General features: G+C 32.7%; 1 protein-coding gene across 6 annotated transcripts in view; it reads left to right on the top strand.

Annotated features, from left to right (window-relative positions):
* The window catches only part of LOC145276981 (uncharacterized), a 109,852-nt gene extending 105,401 nt beyond the window's left edge, over positions 1–4,451 (top strand). For 3 of the 6 annotated variants that reach the window (XM_080128585.1, XM_080128568.1, XM_080128550.1), the window contains one exon: positions 4,303–4,451. In XM_080128585.1, coding sequence (XP_079984711.1) covers positions 4,303–4,413 — 111 coding nt within the window. In that variant the 3' untranslated portion in view covers positions 4,414–4,451. The remainder of the gene's footprint in view (positions 1–4,302) is intronic. The other 3 variants (XM_080128594.1, XM_080128576.1, XM_080128558.1) reach the window with 1 other exon arrangement.
* The last annotated feature ends 15,220 nt before the right edge of the window (positions 4,452–19,671 follow it).

The following is a 19,671-nucleotide window of genomic DNA, read 5'->3' as shown; positions in this document are numbered from 1 at the left end:
CAAGTCAAATGTCCAAGCCTGAAAGATGACCAATCTTAAGACAGAATATACTAGAACAAGGGGAGATAACTCTTGTAATCAAGTGCTAGTGTTTATTTATCTATTTTCCGCGGCAAGAAAACGTGACATTAGGGCCGGAAAGTGAGATTGAAGTGCCAGTACCCCAGAGGAGGAGTGCTCAGGCCTGCAAAAAATGCCTGGCCCAGCCCTGTCGACATTCCCCAGTAGGCTCGCCTCAGGTGATTAGCAATAAAGTAACCACTTCTCAAAAAGAGATGGTTAAGCTTAGGAAGCTGGACCGTCTAGAACTGCACGGGACCAGCAGTATGCTACAGTCAACAGGGAAAATGTTATTTCAAAAATGTCCTAGACTCTATTGATTTTGGTGCCGAGAGAAAGTATTCCCTTGGCTGCACCTTTGGTTAAGTGCTATTATATTTTAGTTGTATGTTATGTCGAAATGTACAGCAATCTATTATAATAATCTATGTCCATATTTTGTCACAAGTCATTAATTAAAATGTGAGAATTTCAACTGAGATGTGTTTTATTATGAATGAATTTCTATACATTATAATGATTTAAAATTCAGATATTTATAATTCCAATTAAAAGACAAGGTTAAAAATTCACAAATGAAATGTATGTAAATACAGGACTATTATCAAATGACATGATTTTGAAGTTTAATTAAGAAATTGAGATCATGAATAAACATAGAAAAAAGATAAATTATGCCTACCAAATGGAAATAAAAACTAAGAATGACACAATTAAGATTAGTAAATACACTTAGCCTGTGAATTATAAGAAAATTTATATATCAATGGCATGACACTCTCATAAAATGTATGGAGGTGTGTAAACTTATACTGATAAATAATAATAATAATAATATGAATTATAAAAGTAAATATGGAAGCCAACAAAGTTTTCCTGTGGCGGTTGCTATTTTATTCATTTATGTATATGAGCACTGATGAGGGACTTACTAAGATAAGATAAATACATACATTGTGAATATTATAAACATCTTAGTGGTGGGCTGAAGCAAGTGTATGGTCTGTGTGGAAAATAAAAAAAGGTTTTTGATGAATATATAATAGTTTGTTTCCTGCATTCAAGGCGATTCATATAAGTATTCTAGTTTTACACTATTAAAATACATATATATATATATATATATATATATATATATATAATCACATAATGTGCAGTCATTATGAATTTTGGAATATATATTCTAAAAAATATGGTGAATAACATATCACATTATTTTTTTTTAGAAATGTTAATATTTAAAGGTGCATATATATATATATATATATATATATATATATATATATATATATATACACACACACATTTTTGTGAATTATTCCATGGATTTCTGCCTTTGGATTATTATGGACCATCTTCCAATTACGGGATTTCTTTGGATTTTACTTGTGCAAATGGAAATTCAATTAACTTTCTTGAAGTTATATATTTTGACTTTAGCGTCACTGGATTATTTATCTTCCACCAGACTATCCATTCACGTGTAATCACCTTTTTCTTCACCATATTCCCTCTGCTTCACTTTTTTGTTATCAAGTAAGATCTTTGACTTACTTGTTGTTTCATCAAATACTTTTGCATGCAAAATCCGATCCCGCATTTTGCTAATTCCTACCCTCTGATGAGAAGGAAAGTATTTCTTCGAAACTCCGCGGATTAAGGACTATCCACTTATCTAGTGTTTCCTTTTCAGATTAAATGTGTTTTTAACTCATTTCAAAGTGTTTTTTAACATGTTTTACTAACTGTTTGCTTATATATATATATATATATATATATATATATATATATATATATATATATATTAAATGAAGTTAATAAATAATATATCTTTACAAAGCAAACCTATCAAGATGGAATATATATATATTAATTTTTTTATGAGTCTATATTCTCAGTAACCTGGGGAGTAATGTGGGCATATTATTTTTCATTTTTTTTTTTTTTTTTTTTGTGTTAATTTTACCATTTAAAGAGTCCGCTCATCCAAACCCACCCTTAAAAAACTCTTAATCTTTTAATGAACAGATCATCATAAATTTTGGAAGATATATTATAAAAAATATAGTGAGAGGGATACATAATTTTTTTTGTAAATGTTAACATTTTGTGTGTGTATGTGTGTGTGTATATATATATATATATATATATATTATCTATTTGTCTTTCTGGTACCAAATATACTTAAGCTTTTATGCATTTTTATTCTTATAGCATTTATATCCTAGTTAACATGTCGCAGAATGAATCTTGTAATGTTATTATTAAATTTACTTATATATATTATTAAGTTTATATATATATTAGTATAAATAGTAATCATCTCATTCTACATTTTCTTATTGGGGAAGTGGTATGTTCCTTTTAAGAGCCATGTATTTTACAGCTGTCTTGTTTTTAAATCTCCGAAACAGCTACATGGTAGACAGCTGAGGATCCCCATTTTCTATTTAAAAAGTTTTAGTTAAAGTTTTTTTGTTTTTTTTTAAATCCTTATATACTTGAATTCTCTTAAAAATTTTAGTTATGGTTTTGTTGCTTTTTTTTTATTTTTTCATTATTATATAATTGAATTCTAATTTGTAATTGTAAACTTTTTAGATGTCGTTTTTTGTTTTTTTCTGGGAGTTTAAACTGCATTCTTTATTTTTATTTTCACATTTTTTTTACTCAAAGCTTCTTTAGATAGCCGCACTGATGAGCTGTGAAACAGCGAAACAGTACTGTATGTGGATGACTATAATGCTCCTCATCTTGAGTTACACGATACACGAATTACCATTAGCATATAAGCGACGCTCTTTGTGTAAACAAATCGAGCGAAGGTATTTTGGACGATGTTAAAATATTGTTAATCTCACTACTTGCTCAGCAGCCGCCAATAGCGTAATGGTTAGGAGCCTTGACTGTCGTACAGACGGTCGGGTTTCAATCCTGGCTTGAGGTAGTTGCCTGTCTAGCGAGCTGTGAAACAGCAAAACAGTACTGTATGTGGATGACTATATATATATATATATATATATATATATATATATATATATATATATATATATATTATTTTTGAGGGCGGGATATGAACCAATCATTATGAATTCTGAAATATATATTCTCAACAACCCGGGGAGTAATATGGTCACATTATTTTATTAGAAATTTTTTTTAATTGTAAACTTTACCATTAAGGGATGCAACCAACCAAATTCATAATTTACTTTCAAAAAAACTAAAAATAAGTTGGATAATAGAGAAAATTTTGTGTTGTCTTATTTTTAAAAGCATCAATAATATGTAGGTGCTTTCTAAAATCCTAAACTATTGAATTTATCATTATGAATTATAGAATGTGTATTTTAGGTAATAGGGTATGTAACATGGGCATATTATTGCTTCTTTTTTCTATTTAAATATACCATTTAGGAGAGTACCACCGAAATTGTGCTACCCTCTTATTACTCCTCCCTAAGAAAAAAAAACCCACTAAAATTTAAAACTAATGGTATCAAATATTTTTTCATTTTTAGCTTTAGGTATGAAAAGGAAGGGTTGTAAAGAGATAGCTTCGAATTTGGGGGTATCAAAACCAAAGCAAAATATGATCAAAGTAAAAATAAAATAGATAAACCCCATAATTTATTATACCATACCTGTTCACACTGAAACACTTATCACAATATTCTCTGGATCTATATTAAAAAACCTTGTTAAACTTTGTGGCATATTTCCATTCTATAGAGGTCAGGCGTGAACGAACACCCCATAATTTTATTAAATCATATTTCTTCAAACTGAAACATAATTATCAAAGTATACTTACACGGATAGATATGAAAAGTCTTTATTAAAGTTTTTGCCTATTTCCATTCTATGGAGGCCATGCACAAACGCAGACCCCACAATTTAATTATATCATCCCTATTTAAGTTAAAACATACTTGTCAAAGTATTCTTATGTACATCTATATCAAAAAAACTTGTAAACTTTTATTTTAATTTTTTATTTTCATACTTTGTGGACCAGGCACGAACGCAGACCCCACAATTTTTATGAACCACCGTTCTGCCAGATCAAACATACCCATTCCTGTGTCTCGATACATCTATCATTATATGTAACCAGTTTTTTAAAATAGTCAACCATATAGGAGCTTATTCGTGACCAGACACACACATTTAGCTTTATATTATAGATATGTATATAATCCTATTTGTTTTTTAATGTTCAAATATTTTTTTCATTTTTAGCTAACACCGGAGCAAAAAGAGTGGTTGATTACAGCAGCAACTGGTGATTATCAGGATATCAGCAAACTTCTCTCTAAAAACCCGCAATTGGCTAAGGAACGGGTGAGTTGAGCCCATAGCAAATTTATACGGCATGTTTATTTTTATCCCATTTTTATTTTTAAGATTTTTTTTGTCATCTATTTTTAGTAGATCCAAATCTTCCTCCATTTTTTTTTTTTTTTTTTTTTTTTTTGCTTGTTCAGCCAATAATATTACTGCCGAGTTGTTTAGCTGCTGTTTTTAATCAAGATCATCATCGTCGTTAACATTAATTCCCTTGAAATCCAAATGATTGGCTTTAAATCAATCAAAAAAGCTATTAATTACACAAGAGCCTGCACTGAAATTTATTATTGATTTATCAAATTATCTATACATAGCCAGTGGGTTGCTTCGACACACAAAGGAACATGTAACTTCTATTTATTCTCTTGACTGTAAAAAAAAAATTTTTCTTGTTTTTTTTTTTTTGTTTTTTGTTTTTTATCTAGAATCCAATAATTCAGTGTGTATAAGTGCAACATTCAAAAACTTACATATAAAGTAAAGTGAGATTTTCCCCCTGTAGTGTTGACTAGTATAGCTTTCTAAACTAAAGCTACATATGAAAATCTGTTTCGTCTTTAATATAGATCAAGTGTCGTCTAGGTTATAAGAAACAAAAATTTATCTTCATTGAAGTTCAATTTTTTTTTTTATTTTAAATTTAATTTAAATAATTAATGCTGTTTTCTTATCTAACTGATTTCAAAAACATGGGAGTAACGAATTCTCCACAGTCATCGTCCATCGACATATTATACTCTAATGTTATGTATATCATCACATTCGGTTTAACTTCCATTTTACATGATGATTGTTGGGCAGCTTTAAGAAATTGACTTCCAACTAATCTATCTCTGGCTAGGTCTTTATTTGAGTCCATTTTTATTACGTCTTTCTCTGTTCTGTTAACTTGGCCTCCTATTTCATCTGTTCTACATTTACTAACCCAAGAACTCTCATCCAGCCTTTCAACGTGGCCAAACCATCATAGTCTCCTTGTTACATATGCCTCTCCATCTTTTACAAAAATACGAACATGTTGCATACGCATATCAGCACTTGCGTTACATACCGTCATATTTATGTAAACAATATATATATATATATATATATATATATATATATATACACGCATGCATATCATGTTATCTCAATGGTGTGCATACACAGTACTTACAGTGTCCGTATAAAGTGCACTACACTTTGTCATCATAGTCATTGGGAGTGTATATACAAACACTAAGACGTGTCTCATTACATGTATGTATAAAGTCAATTGTCAATGCGTGTGTGGATGTGTGATGTATACTTATATATAAAAGATAAATAGACATGTGTCTGCATAGTGCACAAACAAAAGGGACATCCTTTATTCTTCAGTTTGATGTTCCTTTTGATTGGCGGCAGTTTGGTATTTGCTCGAAGCTCTGTAAAAGAAGATCCTTAACTTCCATGCAAGCAGTACCACCAAGACAACTTCTGGTTATATTCTCTGTAGCTTTATTCTCGGTCTCCAGGGTATCGCCCCCACCCCCCGGGTCCTGCCTCCCCAGAGTCACAATCTTTTTGTTAAATTTTACATCTCGGCTGTAACGTCCATATTAGCGCCCAGGATGCAAGTCGTCATGGTCTATCACTGAGCGGATCTCCCCCAATAACTGAAAACTCTTCTCTCCAATGTCATTGCCAACTTAATATCTATCAAAACATCTCCTTTGTCTTCAGAGCCTGCTTATGTCAGCTTTTATATCTGTAAACGGTCAACTCTTGTTATCGTCCTAAACTATTTTTGTCACTTTTGTTTATTGTAAATAAACTTTTGCTTATCGCAAATATTTACCATCATGTTTCAACTACTTGACGTTCATATTGTTACAAGGTACCATTTGTATCTAACTAGCCCAGTTATGCAATCTGTATAACTACTAGCTACATAGCTCACATTTTCCCCATCATAGGGTCCCAATCTGCAACATCCTGTTCTGCACACATCTTTTATTCCTATAGAAATCGAACAGACAATCATCTAGTTGATAGTCGACGATTCTATCCCTAAGCCATAGGATTGGCACTTGTAAATCATATCTTTATTGTCTTTATATAAATAATTACTGATGCTTTTTACAGTGCTCCATTTCTTTATTTACAAAGAGCTTTGTATTATACATACACAAATTTTTTATTTAAAAACTGTATATGACATATCTCAGAGACATACCATGGTTTCATTGCTATGGCTTGATCTTTTACTATTTAAAAGATCATTAAAAATCCATCAAATCATCAGCAACTCATGAAATGAAAACAAATCAAAGAATGGAGTTCAAAATGAATTCACAAGCAAATCTATCAGTGAAATTAATTTTTAAAAAAATGCTTCTGTTGACACTGCATTTTCTTCAAAAGGAACATTTAAGTGAATTCACCAGTAGGATTTGTTGGTGAATTTATTTTGAATTTCATTCTTGGATTTGTTTTCATTTTCATGAGTCACTGATGATTTGAATGGATTTCTGACAACCTTTAAAATGGTTAATCCACATCAATGAAACTATGGTAAGTTTGAAAAATATGTAACATAGTTTTTAAATAAATAATCTGTACTTTTATCTCTTACATTTTGGAGCAAGTACTTAATTGAGTTCTTTTCAACAGATCCTAATGCTATATATATATATATATATATATATATATATATATATATATATATATATATATATATATATATACTAAATTGTAATTCAATGAATTTCAAAAAACTCTCATTGAAATGAATTTCATATCAAAGAATTTTTATTATTCTTAGAAAGACAAAGAATGCTTTAGAAAGTTTATCTCTTTAACCTATAGGGTTTCGATGTCTACCATCTCATCAGAGGAGAGAAAATATTAGCAGTCAAAATAATAAATTTATCAGAAGTCCTGTAGTAGAAAGATTTGCAGATAAAGGATATGAAAGTTTTTTTTAGATCCACCTTGCTTGGTAAAATCAAGATGTAAAGAACGCATAACATGGATTTTACCAAGCAAAGTGGTTCAAAAAAAACTTTCATATCCTTTATCTGCAAATCCTTCTACTACAGGACTTCTGATAAATTTATTATTTTGACTTTGACTTTCCATGTCTCACTGACTTTAGCAAATAGGGTGCATATCTTATAAATATTTGCTAATATTTTCTCTCCTCTGATGAGATGGTAGACATCGAAACCCTATAGGTTAAGGAGATAAACTTTCTAAAGCATTCTTTGTCTTGCTTAGAATAATAAAAATTCTTTGATATGAAATTCATTTCAATGAGAGTTTTTTGAAATTCATTGAATTACAATTTAATTTATTTGCTCTATCTTGCATATCGAGCAATTATTGTTCAGATAGGATAACTTATAGAATATTACTGCCAGTAATATTTTGTAAACCTTACAATCTCACGTTTCCATAACAACTGATTGTTAAATAAAAACTTTTCTGAAGTATATATATATATATATATATATATATATATATATGTATATGTAATGTATTTATATATGAAAAGAAACATGAGATAGGATGTTTTGACACATGCCTAACTGTTTGAAAATATACAGCCCATCTGAAAAGAGATTAATTGAAAAAGGAGATAGATAATAGCGATTTTTAAATAAATGTTTTTTTAAATAAGCAGTACTTTTCCTATGTTTTGTAATTTTTCTCAAATTTAAAATCTTCACTTTTTTTTTCTAAGACATTCAGTTTTTTATTTTTTGTGTGTTTAATTGTTCTTCCATATATATTATGTACTTATATATATATATATATATATATATATATATATGGTGGTTATAACTAATCTGCATAAGTGGGGGATCATTCTTACCAAATTTCACATTCCTATGTCTAATAGCTTAAAAGTAGTTAGACATATAAGTCTCTCATATTAGAATAGACTTCTCCTATAAAAGAAACTTTCCTATCCTCAGTCATTTAATGTGATCGAAGATGGTACAAAATTGATTTATAATAAGCAGTCTCCACTGTACGTTTGTTTTTCTTTGGTAAAACTTAAGATTTAACATTAAAAAAAAACCCAAAAGATTTGTTTGAAAAGTTACCTTTCTGTTGTTTATGAATTTCTCTATTGTTTTGTTTTCCTGCTTACATATTTCTTCCCTTTTGTTTGCTTACTCGGTCGGGGAGGAAGCGGGAGGTCGTATTTTCAAAACAAAATCACTAAGGTTTTTTTTTTTTTTCTGCATTATGCTGCTGGTAGCAAGACACAGACCTTTCTTCTCTGACTCCCACTCCAATCTAACTCAACCTCATTGAGAAACCACAAACCCCCAACCAAAACAAATTGTAAGCGATCTTTATTCTCCCCTCCCTTGACAAACACACACACACACACACACGCACACAACAACAACAAGAAAAAAGAAATAACATTTTACTTCAAAACAAAGAATTCATCAACAATAAATATTCGCTTTGTTTTCATCCAGTTTTGTTTTCGTCTTTTACATTTTTTTTTTCAACTACTGGCCTTACATTTTTCTCTTGTTTTATCTTTCTTTTGTTTACTGTATTCAATATTTTTTTCTCCTTTTTTTTTTAGTAAAAATAAAAATAAATGAAAAGCTGGTATGATTTTTCACAAATTAAGTTTGCCAAAGTTTTCAACAAGGGAGTTTTTAAAAAGGCATTTTCGGAAGCTATGTCAGGAATGGGTAAGGAAGAGGGGGAGGGGGGTGAGTGACAAGTTGAAGGAGGAGGCATTAAGTGAATTATAATCATTGCCAATATGAGCAAAGGGCAAAGACTTTTTTCTTCTATAAGAATGTCCTAGGTTTCCATTATCTCCTTCCATCTTCTATCCTCCCCAACCTGAAATTACCTCTCCCCCATGGTTAGTTATAAAAGCAGCATTTCATTTCTCTTTTCATTGGCAGACTTTAATCAAAGGATCTGTGTGTGTGTGTGTGTGTGTGTGTGTGTGTGTGTGTGTGCACTGTTAACACAATTTTTGAAATGATTGCATAATTCTATTTACAAAAGGTGCCAGTGTCAAACGCAAATGAGAAATGTTCACAAAGAAAGAAATGTGGAAGCCTCCACCCTGCCCAACCTCAGGCTGTGTTTTTTGTGACTCTGTTGATGTGCGCATTTCATGATTGAGTGGGCGATGTAAAAAATTTCTTTTAAAAAAATTTTATAATGCAGATTTTAGGCATAATACTAATGGTATACACTGAAGATCATTATATGTGCATATATATATAGTTCTCTTAGTCTGTCAGTTTGAAATCACTAGGCCAATCTGGCTAAAATTTTGTATGGACCTTTATGATAAGGTGCAGTAAATTAAGTATTATAGTATCGTCTTGATATACTTAAGGCTTAATCAGGATATTGGATGCAAAAAATGAACATAAATTTAACCATCTTCAACCATTAATTTGACATAAAATGCTGATTCTAAGTCAACGGTCTATAACTTTTGCCATGAATTAAAATCTCATATTTAAGTGTATTTTAATTTGTGCAAATTTCGTATTTATTATTATAGAGCCAATACTCTATTGATTATTATATTGTACCGAATATATAGTTGTGATTTCAAAAGTTAAAAAACTACATATACGACCTGAGTGTCATCAGCTAGAATCAAAAACAAAACCTGGAGCTTTCCAGCTTTATTTGTTACCATCTGTACTATGTTTTATCTATATATATAAAAACGAAAATGTATGTTTGTTTGTTTGTGTATATGTTTGTGTGTCTGCTAAAAACTTTCGACAGACGTGACGAAAATTCATAAACTTGGTATCATATCGAAGCCCCATCCTTCGCTTGAAAAATATCGAAAAATTGGCCAAAAACGTTAACTTTTTCACCCCCGAAATCGACAATTTTCCACAGGGGGGGGGGTCAACAAAAACAGGTTTCTTGTAACGATGACCGATTCTACGCATGTGTCAGATGACGTCATGACCTGATTTACTTTAAATAGTTGAAAAACCGAGTAAATTTTATCTACGTCGCTTTAGCGCAGTTGATTAGCGTGTTTGTTCATTATCTAAACGTTTTGGGTTCGAATCGTGGTGTGAGATGGGTTTTTTTTTTTTTTCGATTTTTTAAATTTAAATATTGAACCATGTGTTATTTAAGCCATTTTTCACGTAACGTTTGTTTTCCTGTTTTTTTTTTTTTGTTTTTTTTTTACTTCGCTTATTCTTAGCGACACCCGGGTATCCACCGATCTTTTAAATTTTAATATCGAAACAGGCTTATTTAAGCCATTTTTCACGTGTTCGTTTTTCTGTTTTCATCGTTCGTTTGCCTTGCGTTAGATTTTTTTGTGTTTTTTTTTTTATGTTTTGATTACCCCCACCTCCGCTTAATTAAAACATTGTTTTCTTTTCTTACTTCACTTATAACAATGCTTCGTCGTCGTAACGCTCGACGACTTTCAAACATCTTTCACTAACTCATTCTGGCTGGCCGATTTTATTTTCAAACTTGGCCTCAGGGCTTCGGGTTCGATCCTACCCCCCATCCCCACCCCGGTTTCTTTCTTATTTAACACCACAAACACCCGGGCAACGCCGGGTACCCCTCGCTAGTCACATATAAAACTAAAAAAAAATAATGTTGTCAAAGGTATGAATGCACATTTGCGCATGTGTAGAAGAACACTAAGTTAACTTACGTATACCAAATTCCAATTTTTTAAAAATTTTGACTTCTTAGCAGCTATTTTTACCAACTAAAGATCAAATGGAATTTTTTCCACAGGTCCAAAACCCCTATATATCAAGTTTCAAGTCTGTAGACTAAAAATTGACAGGAATTTGGTAGAAATCATTGTGAGGGGAGAGGGGGTGATCTATCGATTTTAGTTTTACTGGTACTTTAAAATCAATAAACATTAATAATTTATTATTACTATTAGTAGTGGAAGATTTTGCTTTAGCAAAATCAATTATAGATATATAATTAAAGGAATCGTTTTTGGCATTGGAAAATAGACACAATTTTCTTTTCAATTTCGATACCAATTCCAATACTCCAAAAAGTTCTGATTTTTTCGATCACCACTATTCTTTATCTTTTTTTTTTTTTTTTTTTTTTTTTTTTTTTTTACATAGGAGTCACCACTTATCAAGGCCCGGAGGCCACTTGAGGATAAGGGTTAATAAGCATACAGTAGTCAATGGGACAATATTGTAGTAATCATTAGTAGTGGAAATTTGGGAAATTGGATTACTTAGGGGGACAGCTCATCAAGAACTTGTTTACATTAGACTTGAAGATGACCAAATTGTAGTCAGCTGGAACCTATGTCTAAGTGAAATGTGCAAAGCTAATACTGTACATTCATTCTTATAAAAACTACTTAACGACCTGCTGGGTCACAGCAACTATCATTAAAGTGTAACATGTCTATATTATGCAAGAAGGATAAGTTTCAAATAAGTAAAGAGTATTATTATCATGATGCTATCTAATCCTTATATCTGTTTATTGTACAAACTATATAAATTAGATGAGAAAATAAGGTTACTGAGGAGTAATGCTGGCAATTGAATCACTATTTCTCTAAATGCACAAGTATTAAAAAATATGAAAGCGTAGTTGAATCAACATAGTAATAAAGAAGGCGAGGGATCACGAGATGCGGAATGGCTTAATTAATTACAAATCACGGTTAATTAGAAAAATTAAAATGGAATTCTTTTCAAACACATTCCAGAACTAAAGAATATTTTAGCATATATATGACAGGATGCAAAATTGATCAAATCAGTCCTAGAACTAAAGAATTTTTTTAGCATACATGCAGTGATGTAAAATCCTTCCTTCTGGTAAACTCCCTATGTATCGTCACATTAAGTGATGCTAATCTACATCTCTCAATCTCCTCTAAACAGTTTGAGATGCCTGGATATCGCCCACCCTCACATGCATATATGCACAGGCTCAGAGTCTATATCTTTGACTCCCTCTCCTTGACTAGAGAACTTCGTCTAGAATCAGATAATCTGAGGTCCATGTGCTTTAGATTGTCTCTACCACATAGTGTTGTCTTTATTTTCTCTACTCGTCTCCTTCGACCATGTCGGCCTGATCTTATTCCTGCTACAGCAAAATGTTTTGCTGAGCTGGCCCTTGTCCTTTTCAAGCTCTATAACAAATGCCTTTCTGAATGTTGATTTCCTGATACCTGGAAAATTGTCTCTGTTGTACCAGTGTTCAAGAATGCTCGTGAAAGAAATTGACCCACAAAATTACCATCCAATCAGTCTCCTCTTGTTCTTTGCTAAAAATCTTTGTATTGTTAATCAATTTGATAATAGTTTATCACTTCATAAATGCTAAGCTTCTTTCTAATCAATCGTATGGATTTAGACAAGCCTCTTTTACTGTATAAATACCTTGGATGAGGCAGGTGAAATTAGAATGATAGCGCTTGATATATCCAAAGCCCTTAACGACATCTGGCATGGAGGTCTTTTTATGAAAATTAAATTGTACATTAGTACTAGACAAATATTTCATTTAATCAGATCCTTCTTCGACAAAATAAAGATCCAGGCCATCCTCTATGGCCGTACATCTAAAACGATATATTGATGTATGTGTATCCTAGGGACCGTGATTATTCCTGACTTTCATAAACAACCTCCTTAATGCAATTGCATCTGAAATGGGTATATTTGCTGATGACATCCCGCTCTATGCATGCGTATACAAGGCAGTAGCTGAATAGTTAGAAAATGATCTCCAGTCTGTAATAGAATGAAGATATAAATGGAATCATAACATTTGATGCTACTAAGACAAAGCTCCTTTCCTTTAACAATTAATAAGAACCCTTTTCAATCATGAATTGCCATGCCTAATAGCACCTTTCTCAGGAGCCCATCATTTACACTGTTCAGTCTAACATTTACAGATAACATTAACTTTAACAAATGCATAGAAGATATTCAAAGTTTGCTGCAAAGAAGGTAGGCTCCTTCTACCAGGTTAGAAATCTTCTATCATCTGCCAGTATCTTATATCTACAAAGCCACCATTTTTCCATCCATGAAGTCTTGTTACTACATCTTACTTGATATGCCAACCACTATTATCTCCCTCCTAGACAGAGTCCAAAAAAGAACCTGTAATCTAATAAGTTCAGCACTGTCTACAAAGCTCCAACCTCTGTCCCATCGTCACAATGTTGCATTCCTGTGCTTGTTTTACAAGTATTTTAATAGAATGTGTTCTAACGAACTTACTGCATTTGTGCCCTCTCAACGTAAATATCCTTGACATACCAGTAGAAATGCCAATGTCATTCACCCTAAACGGGTTGAACCAGACGCCCTTCCCCCCAGAAGAAAGCTTTTATGGGAATATCAAGTTCACAAGCGCTCCTTAGTCAACTGTATATCTTGGTTAAAAGAAGGTAACGACATTAGGCCTTTACAGTTCTTGCACAGAGGTGTCGAGATCCTCCTACATACAGTGCCTGGTATCTCCAAATAATCACCTATCTGGTTCAACCAGGCTCAACATTCAGTGATCTAATGATCAGCCAATTTTTGGTCTAAACATTTGAAATTTTGCATAGTGTATTCAAACATAGGGCAAGCTTTTTAATTGGTTTTTAGCCAAAAATTTGACTGCCAAGGGGCCAAAGTTCAAAAGATTTAACATTTACAGTCTCTAGCAAACTATTAAGCCAATTTTGGGTTTAAACATTTGAAATTTTACATAAAGACTATTCAGACATGCAACAAGCGAAAATTTGGCTGCCAAGAGGTCAAAGTTGAAAGAGTTGACCATTACAGACTCTACTAAACTCTTCCGCAATTTTGGGTCTAAATACTTGAAATTTTAGATGTAAGTTACCTGGACATGAGTCAAACTTTTTAATATATATATATATATATATATATATATATATATATATATATATATATATATATATATATATATATGCACATAAAGTTATGAACTGTACATAGGGCCCAAGCAAATATATATACAGGGTGACCCAAAAAAAACAGGACATTCAATTGTTTTTCTGAGCATTTTACAGTCAACGGAGAAAAAAAGGCCAAAGACCCTAGTGTTTTGATGTGATGTTTTAAATGTAATAAACTAGTTATGACCAAAGTTTCATTTCATTTGGATTAAACACTAAGAAACGGGGCCTAATTAGAGTGTGGGCCCTTTTTTTTTTAGTCACCCTGTATATATATATAGGAAAAACTTGCCAACTGCAAGTGTTAGATGAAATAAATTCCAACCCAGAAAACAGCAATTCTCCCCTCTTTGTCAGAAACATTACTCCTGGAATGTGAGAACTAAAAGACAAAATAAGGGAATCAAGAGTTCCATGGCTGCCGGAAGTAAACTCAGAATTCACTTTATACTCTCCTTCAACACAAAAAAAAAAAAATGCCAACGTCAAGCTGGAAAATAAAACAATGTTTTGCTTTTGTTTTATTGGAATCTAATCTAATGATCGAAGATATGGTCCTTGCCACATCTGGGCAGGAGCTGCGAGAGTTCAAAATAGACTACATAGCTTAGTGGGGGGATGCCCTTTTTTCTCTTCCCTGCAACCTCTATCTCACAGAAGAAACGTTGCGAGCCTGTCTCTGCTTTATCGTTATTTTCATGGCAAGTGCTCAGCTGAGTTTCAATCTATGGTCCCCACCTCGCCAAACTTTCACGAAAAACACTCGTCTAGCATAAACCACTAACAATAATTTCACACACTCTTTATCTGTGCCTAAACCTAAACATAGATTCCATGAACAAAGCTTCTTTCTTAGAACTGCATGCCTGTGAAACTCTCTTCTGATTGCCTGCTTTCCAGCTGACTACAATCTGATTGTCCAACGTAAACAAGTTCTTGATGAACCGTCCCCCTAAGTAATCCAATTTACAAAATTGTCACTATTTATGCTTACTATCCTATAATCTCATGGCCCTGTCGGTGGGGCATTAGAATATGCCGACTGCCCTCCTGCAGAGGGTAAATGTCCCTCAATGAGGGTCCTGGATATGACCTTAAACTATATCCAGTGGTGAGGCCCCAGCTTGTGGGCTTTGGGGAGTGTGGAGCCACCCTTTAATTACCATTGCTCCCAGGTCCACTCTGACCTGGAGTGGTAGTATCTGTTAGGGTCCCAACTATGGGTTAAATAGAAACCGACGTGAAAACAACAAATATATTCTATTAAAAAAATTTTTCTTCAAAATCTTTGGATTCAGCATTAAATAACCCGAAAAGGGTTGATATGCCGTAAAACAAAAACCAACCAACCTATAATCTCATTGACCTAATGTATACCCATTAACCCTTATCCTCAAGTGGCAGCTGAGCCTTGATAAGTGGTGATTTCTGTGTTAAAAAAAAACAAAAAAACAGGATGTATTTTTTAGAGAAAAATACATGGGAGTCGAAGGTAGAAACATTAGGGCAGTGAGGTTTGTGGGGGAATAGACAGACAGAAAGGAAATAGAATATGAGTAAGTCAAATGAGATGTGGGAAATGTTTCTAAGAGGAGGAAAGAGCTTGAGGTGTTAAATAGGACAAAGAAGAGTATGGGGTCATTATAAGGAATGGGGGGGGGGGGTAAAGGGATGAATAAAAAAAATTTTTTTTTTTTTTTTTTAAATTGAGCCGAATAAAGCACTTTAGCGAAATTTGTAAGAAAAAATGAGATAACTGTTGACATGTCAACCATTATTTTTTTAATGGGGACGATTGGGTGGATACTTAGCTATCTCTAGAATATATACATTTGCTTATCTATAGTATGACCAGACATGATGTCTGCTTACTTTATTTAAACAGTCATGAATTCTTCTAATAAATGGTGCGTGTGTGTTTTTTTTTTCTTTTTTTTTTCTTTTTTGTTTTTGTGTTTTTGGTATTTTTTTTTTAACAATCAACGGTCAATGTGCACAACAGTACCAGCTAAAGATTTATTTTTCATAATTTGATTTTTAAGGGCATTCGGCTGTTTTGAACAAATATCGCATTTACAATTGTCGCTGATAAGTAGTTTTGGTGATGTTAAGACCTTGCGTTCAATGTTTGCCCGCTTGCGCAACAAAAAAAAACATGGCAACCAGTGAAAACAATAGGAAATACTTCAGATGATAAAAGTCTTAATATCATAAAAACTACTTGTCAGCAACAATTCTAAGTGTGATATTCCTTGAAAACAAAAAAAAAAGCCGAATACCCTAGAAATCAACTTTTCAAAAGTAAGTCTTTAGTTGTCCACTAGCACACGCTGAGCTAATCAACAAACTTTGTCATTACGAACAGCGCAAGACGATAAAGGTTGAAAGAATAGTTTGGCTCCCAACCTTTGGAATTTTTTTTTTTTTTTTTTTTTTTTTTTTACAAAGGAATCACCACTTATCAAGGCCCAGAAGCCACTCGAGGATAAGGTTGTTGTTGTTGGGGGGGATTTACAGCATATCAACCATTTTAAGGTCATTTAATGCCAAATCCAGTGATTTCGAAGAAAAAGTTTTTCATAGAATATACTTGTTTTTCTTTTCAAGTCAGTTTCTATTTAACCCATAGTTGGGACCCTAACAGGTACTACCACTCCAGGTCAGAGTGGACCTGGGAGCAATGGCAATTAAGGGGTGGCTCCACATTCCCCAAAGCCCGCAATCTGGGGCCTCACCATCGGATATAGTTTAACAGGATCTCGAGGATAAGGGTTGAAGACAACCGTTTTGGCTTTTTGTACACTGATGCATATGTTTCGCAAACAAAATAAATGAATGATAACATTTGATGCTACTAAGACTAAGCTTCTTTCCTTTAACAATTACAAGAAACCTTCTCAACCACCAGTTGCCATGGTTAATAATACATTACCTGAGAGCTCATCTTTCAAACTCCTCTGCTTAACAGGCGATATGAATTAAAACAAATACATGTGCTCTAATAAACTTTTAGCGCTTGTGCCCCTGAACATACATACTCCCAACGAACCCGATGAGCAGAAAAATCCAACCCCTTCGCTGTTGAGGTCCCTAGATGTCGAAAAGTGTTCTAATCTAATAGTTTCTTCCTACAGATGACTAGACTTTTGCAATTTTCACTGTTTCTTGTTTGCCTGAGTGTACTAACCTGCAAAAGTTAAAATGTACTGTAAACAAACATCTCTACATATCTCCTAGAGACATCATCCCAATTAGTAGCCCCTCTAAGTGATAATACGCCTTGTTTGAGGTGAAAAAGAGTAAAAAGAAAGAAAAATATGATAATTGCACCATATGATCATCATCATCATTGTTGTCATCATCATCATAATCATCATTGTTGTCATCATCATCATCATAATCATCATTGTTGTCATCATCATTGTTGTCATCATCATCATCATCATCATCATCATCTGTTTAATGTCCATTTTATATGCTGGTACATTACTTAAGTTGCTGATGATATTTTAAATGTACCACTGTTTAAGAATTATGTGATTTAAGACATAGGTTTTCTCAGAGGAAGAAGGAGAGGCAGTCAAAGAAAGAAGTTGTACAGGTGAGAGATGAAATGGTCATAATACTATAATTACTTACCTGCTTACTGACAAGCATAAATATAACGCAATGTTTTGCTTATAATGATGAGTGAGATGTAGGTATAGACAACAATTATTCAACTTTTTATCTATTTGGAACACATTAGGGGTCAGGACTTTAATAGCAGGTGTGCAGACAGGTTGCAGGTAACAGCCTCTATAAAGAGTCTATGCCGCGTAAGTTTATTTATCTGCTTTTCTACAGACAATTGGTGCTACATACATATCACCGAAACTTTGACTGAACTAAGCCTAGGGCTAAGCTAGCTGGAGATGCCAAAAGGGATGTTTCAGCAGCACTCTGGAGGCTTCCTTAGATTTCTTTTTTTAACCTTTTATGTTATTGAGTCACTTTAAATAATAACATTTTGGGGGAATTAATTAGAATCTGTATACTCCTGCTCCATTCTCTGAACCCCATATTATCATTTCAATTCTTGTTATTTTTTTAATTTCCATAATTTTTAACTCTTCTACTATATAAAAGCCAGTTGCCTGTGTGTATGTTCAGCTAAAAGTCAAAATATACAAAACAAACATCCACAAAGTTGGTATGTTCTTGATCAGCATTAATCTGGATAAATAATATCTAAAAATTAAAAAAAAAAAAAAAATTATTCATTCTTTGGGTGTCAACAGGGTCAGGTGGTTAGCCATTTTATGTTCTTTTTTAGAAAAAAAAAATTTAAAAAACACTGACTCTACTCAAGGAATGCTGCTCTAGTAGATTTCTCACTGCTGATGCAATCCTCTGCCTGTATAAGAGCCATGTACGTTCTTGGATGGAGTACTGTTGCCACAAATGGGCAGAAGTTGCTCGGATCACTCTGTCCTTCCTTGACTGAGTTCAAAACTAGCTTCGAAATCTAGTAGGTGATGCCCTTTTTCTCTTCTTGCAAGATCTTTGCCACAGAAGAGATGTTGCGAGACTGTCTCTGCTCTGTCATTATTTTCATGGTAGATACTCAACTGAATTTCAATCTTTTTTTTTTTTATTTTTAATGGAAATTCAGTAAATTTTTTAACTTAAGTGGAATGGCTTATCAAGAACTTGTTTACATTGGACTTGAAGGCAACTATATTGTAGTCAGCTGGAAAGTAGGAAAACGGAAGACAGTTCCACAGGCATGCAGTTCTAAGAAAGAAGCTTGTTCACAAAAAACACTCATCTAGCCAAAACCACTATCAACAATTTCACCCACTCTCTGTGTTTAAATCTGAATGCAGATTCCATGAACAAAGCTTTTTTCCTAGAACTACCCACCTGAAGATGATTGGAGGTTACTTTGACCAAAACATCGTGAGAATAAAACTCAAGATAAGAATAGTCATCTGAACAATCCAACTAATCGATCCTTATCTCAGAAATTCAGAAACGTAATTTTATAAAAGAAAAAGAAAAAAATAGACATAAAAATGTTAAAATCTTATATATCATGTATATGTTGTTGTACAGTATTCTTAAACATAGTTTATGCAGATTATGTACGCATTATTATAGAATTAATCCTCTATTGATTATTATATATTACGAGGAATAATTTGCTTAGTGAACTAATATGACAAAAAAATTTAAAAAATAATAAATTTTTTTTAATCAAATTCCGTCTGTGTTTATTTACAATATCACATCAGCTGAAATTTGGGCATGACGATCTTAAACATAGTCTTTCTTCTCTTGTA

Source organism: Euprymna scolopes, chromosome 1 (assembly GCF_053919585.1).
Source record: "Euprymna scolopes isolate OS-2025 chromosome 1, ASM5391958v1, whole genome shotgun sequence".
In the NCBI taxonomy this organism is placed as follows: Eukaryota; Metazoa; Mollusca; class Cephalopoda; order Sepiida; family Sepiolidae; genus Euprymna; species Euprymna scolopes.
This window is presented reverse-complemented; position numbering and strand designations above follow the sequence as displayed.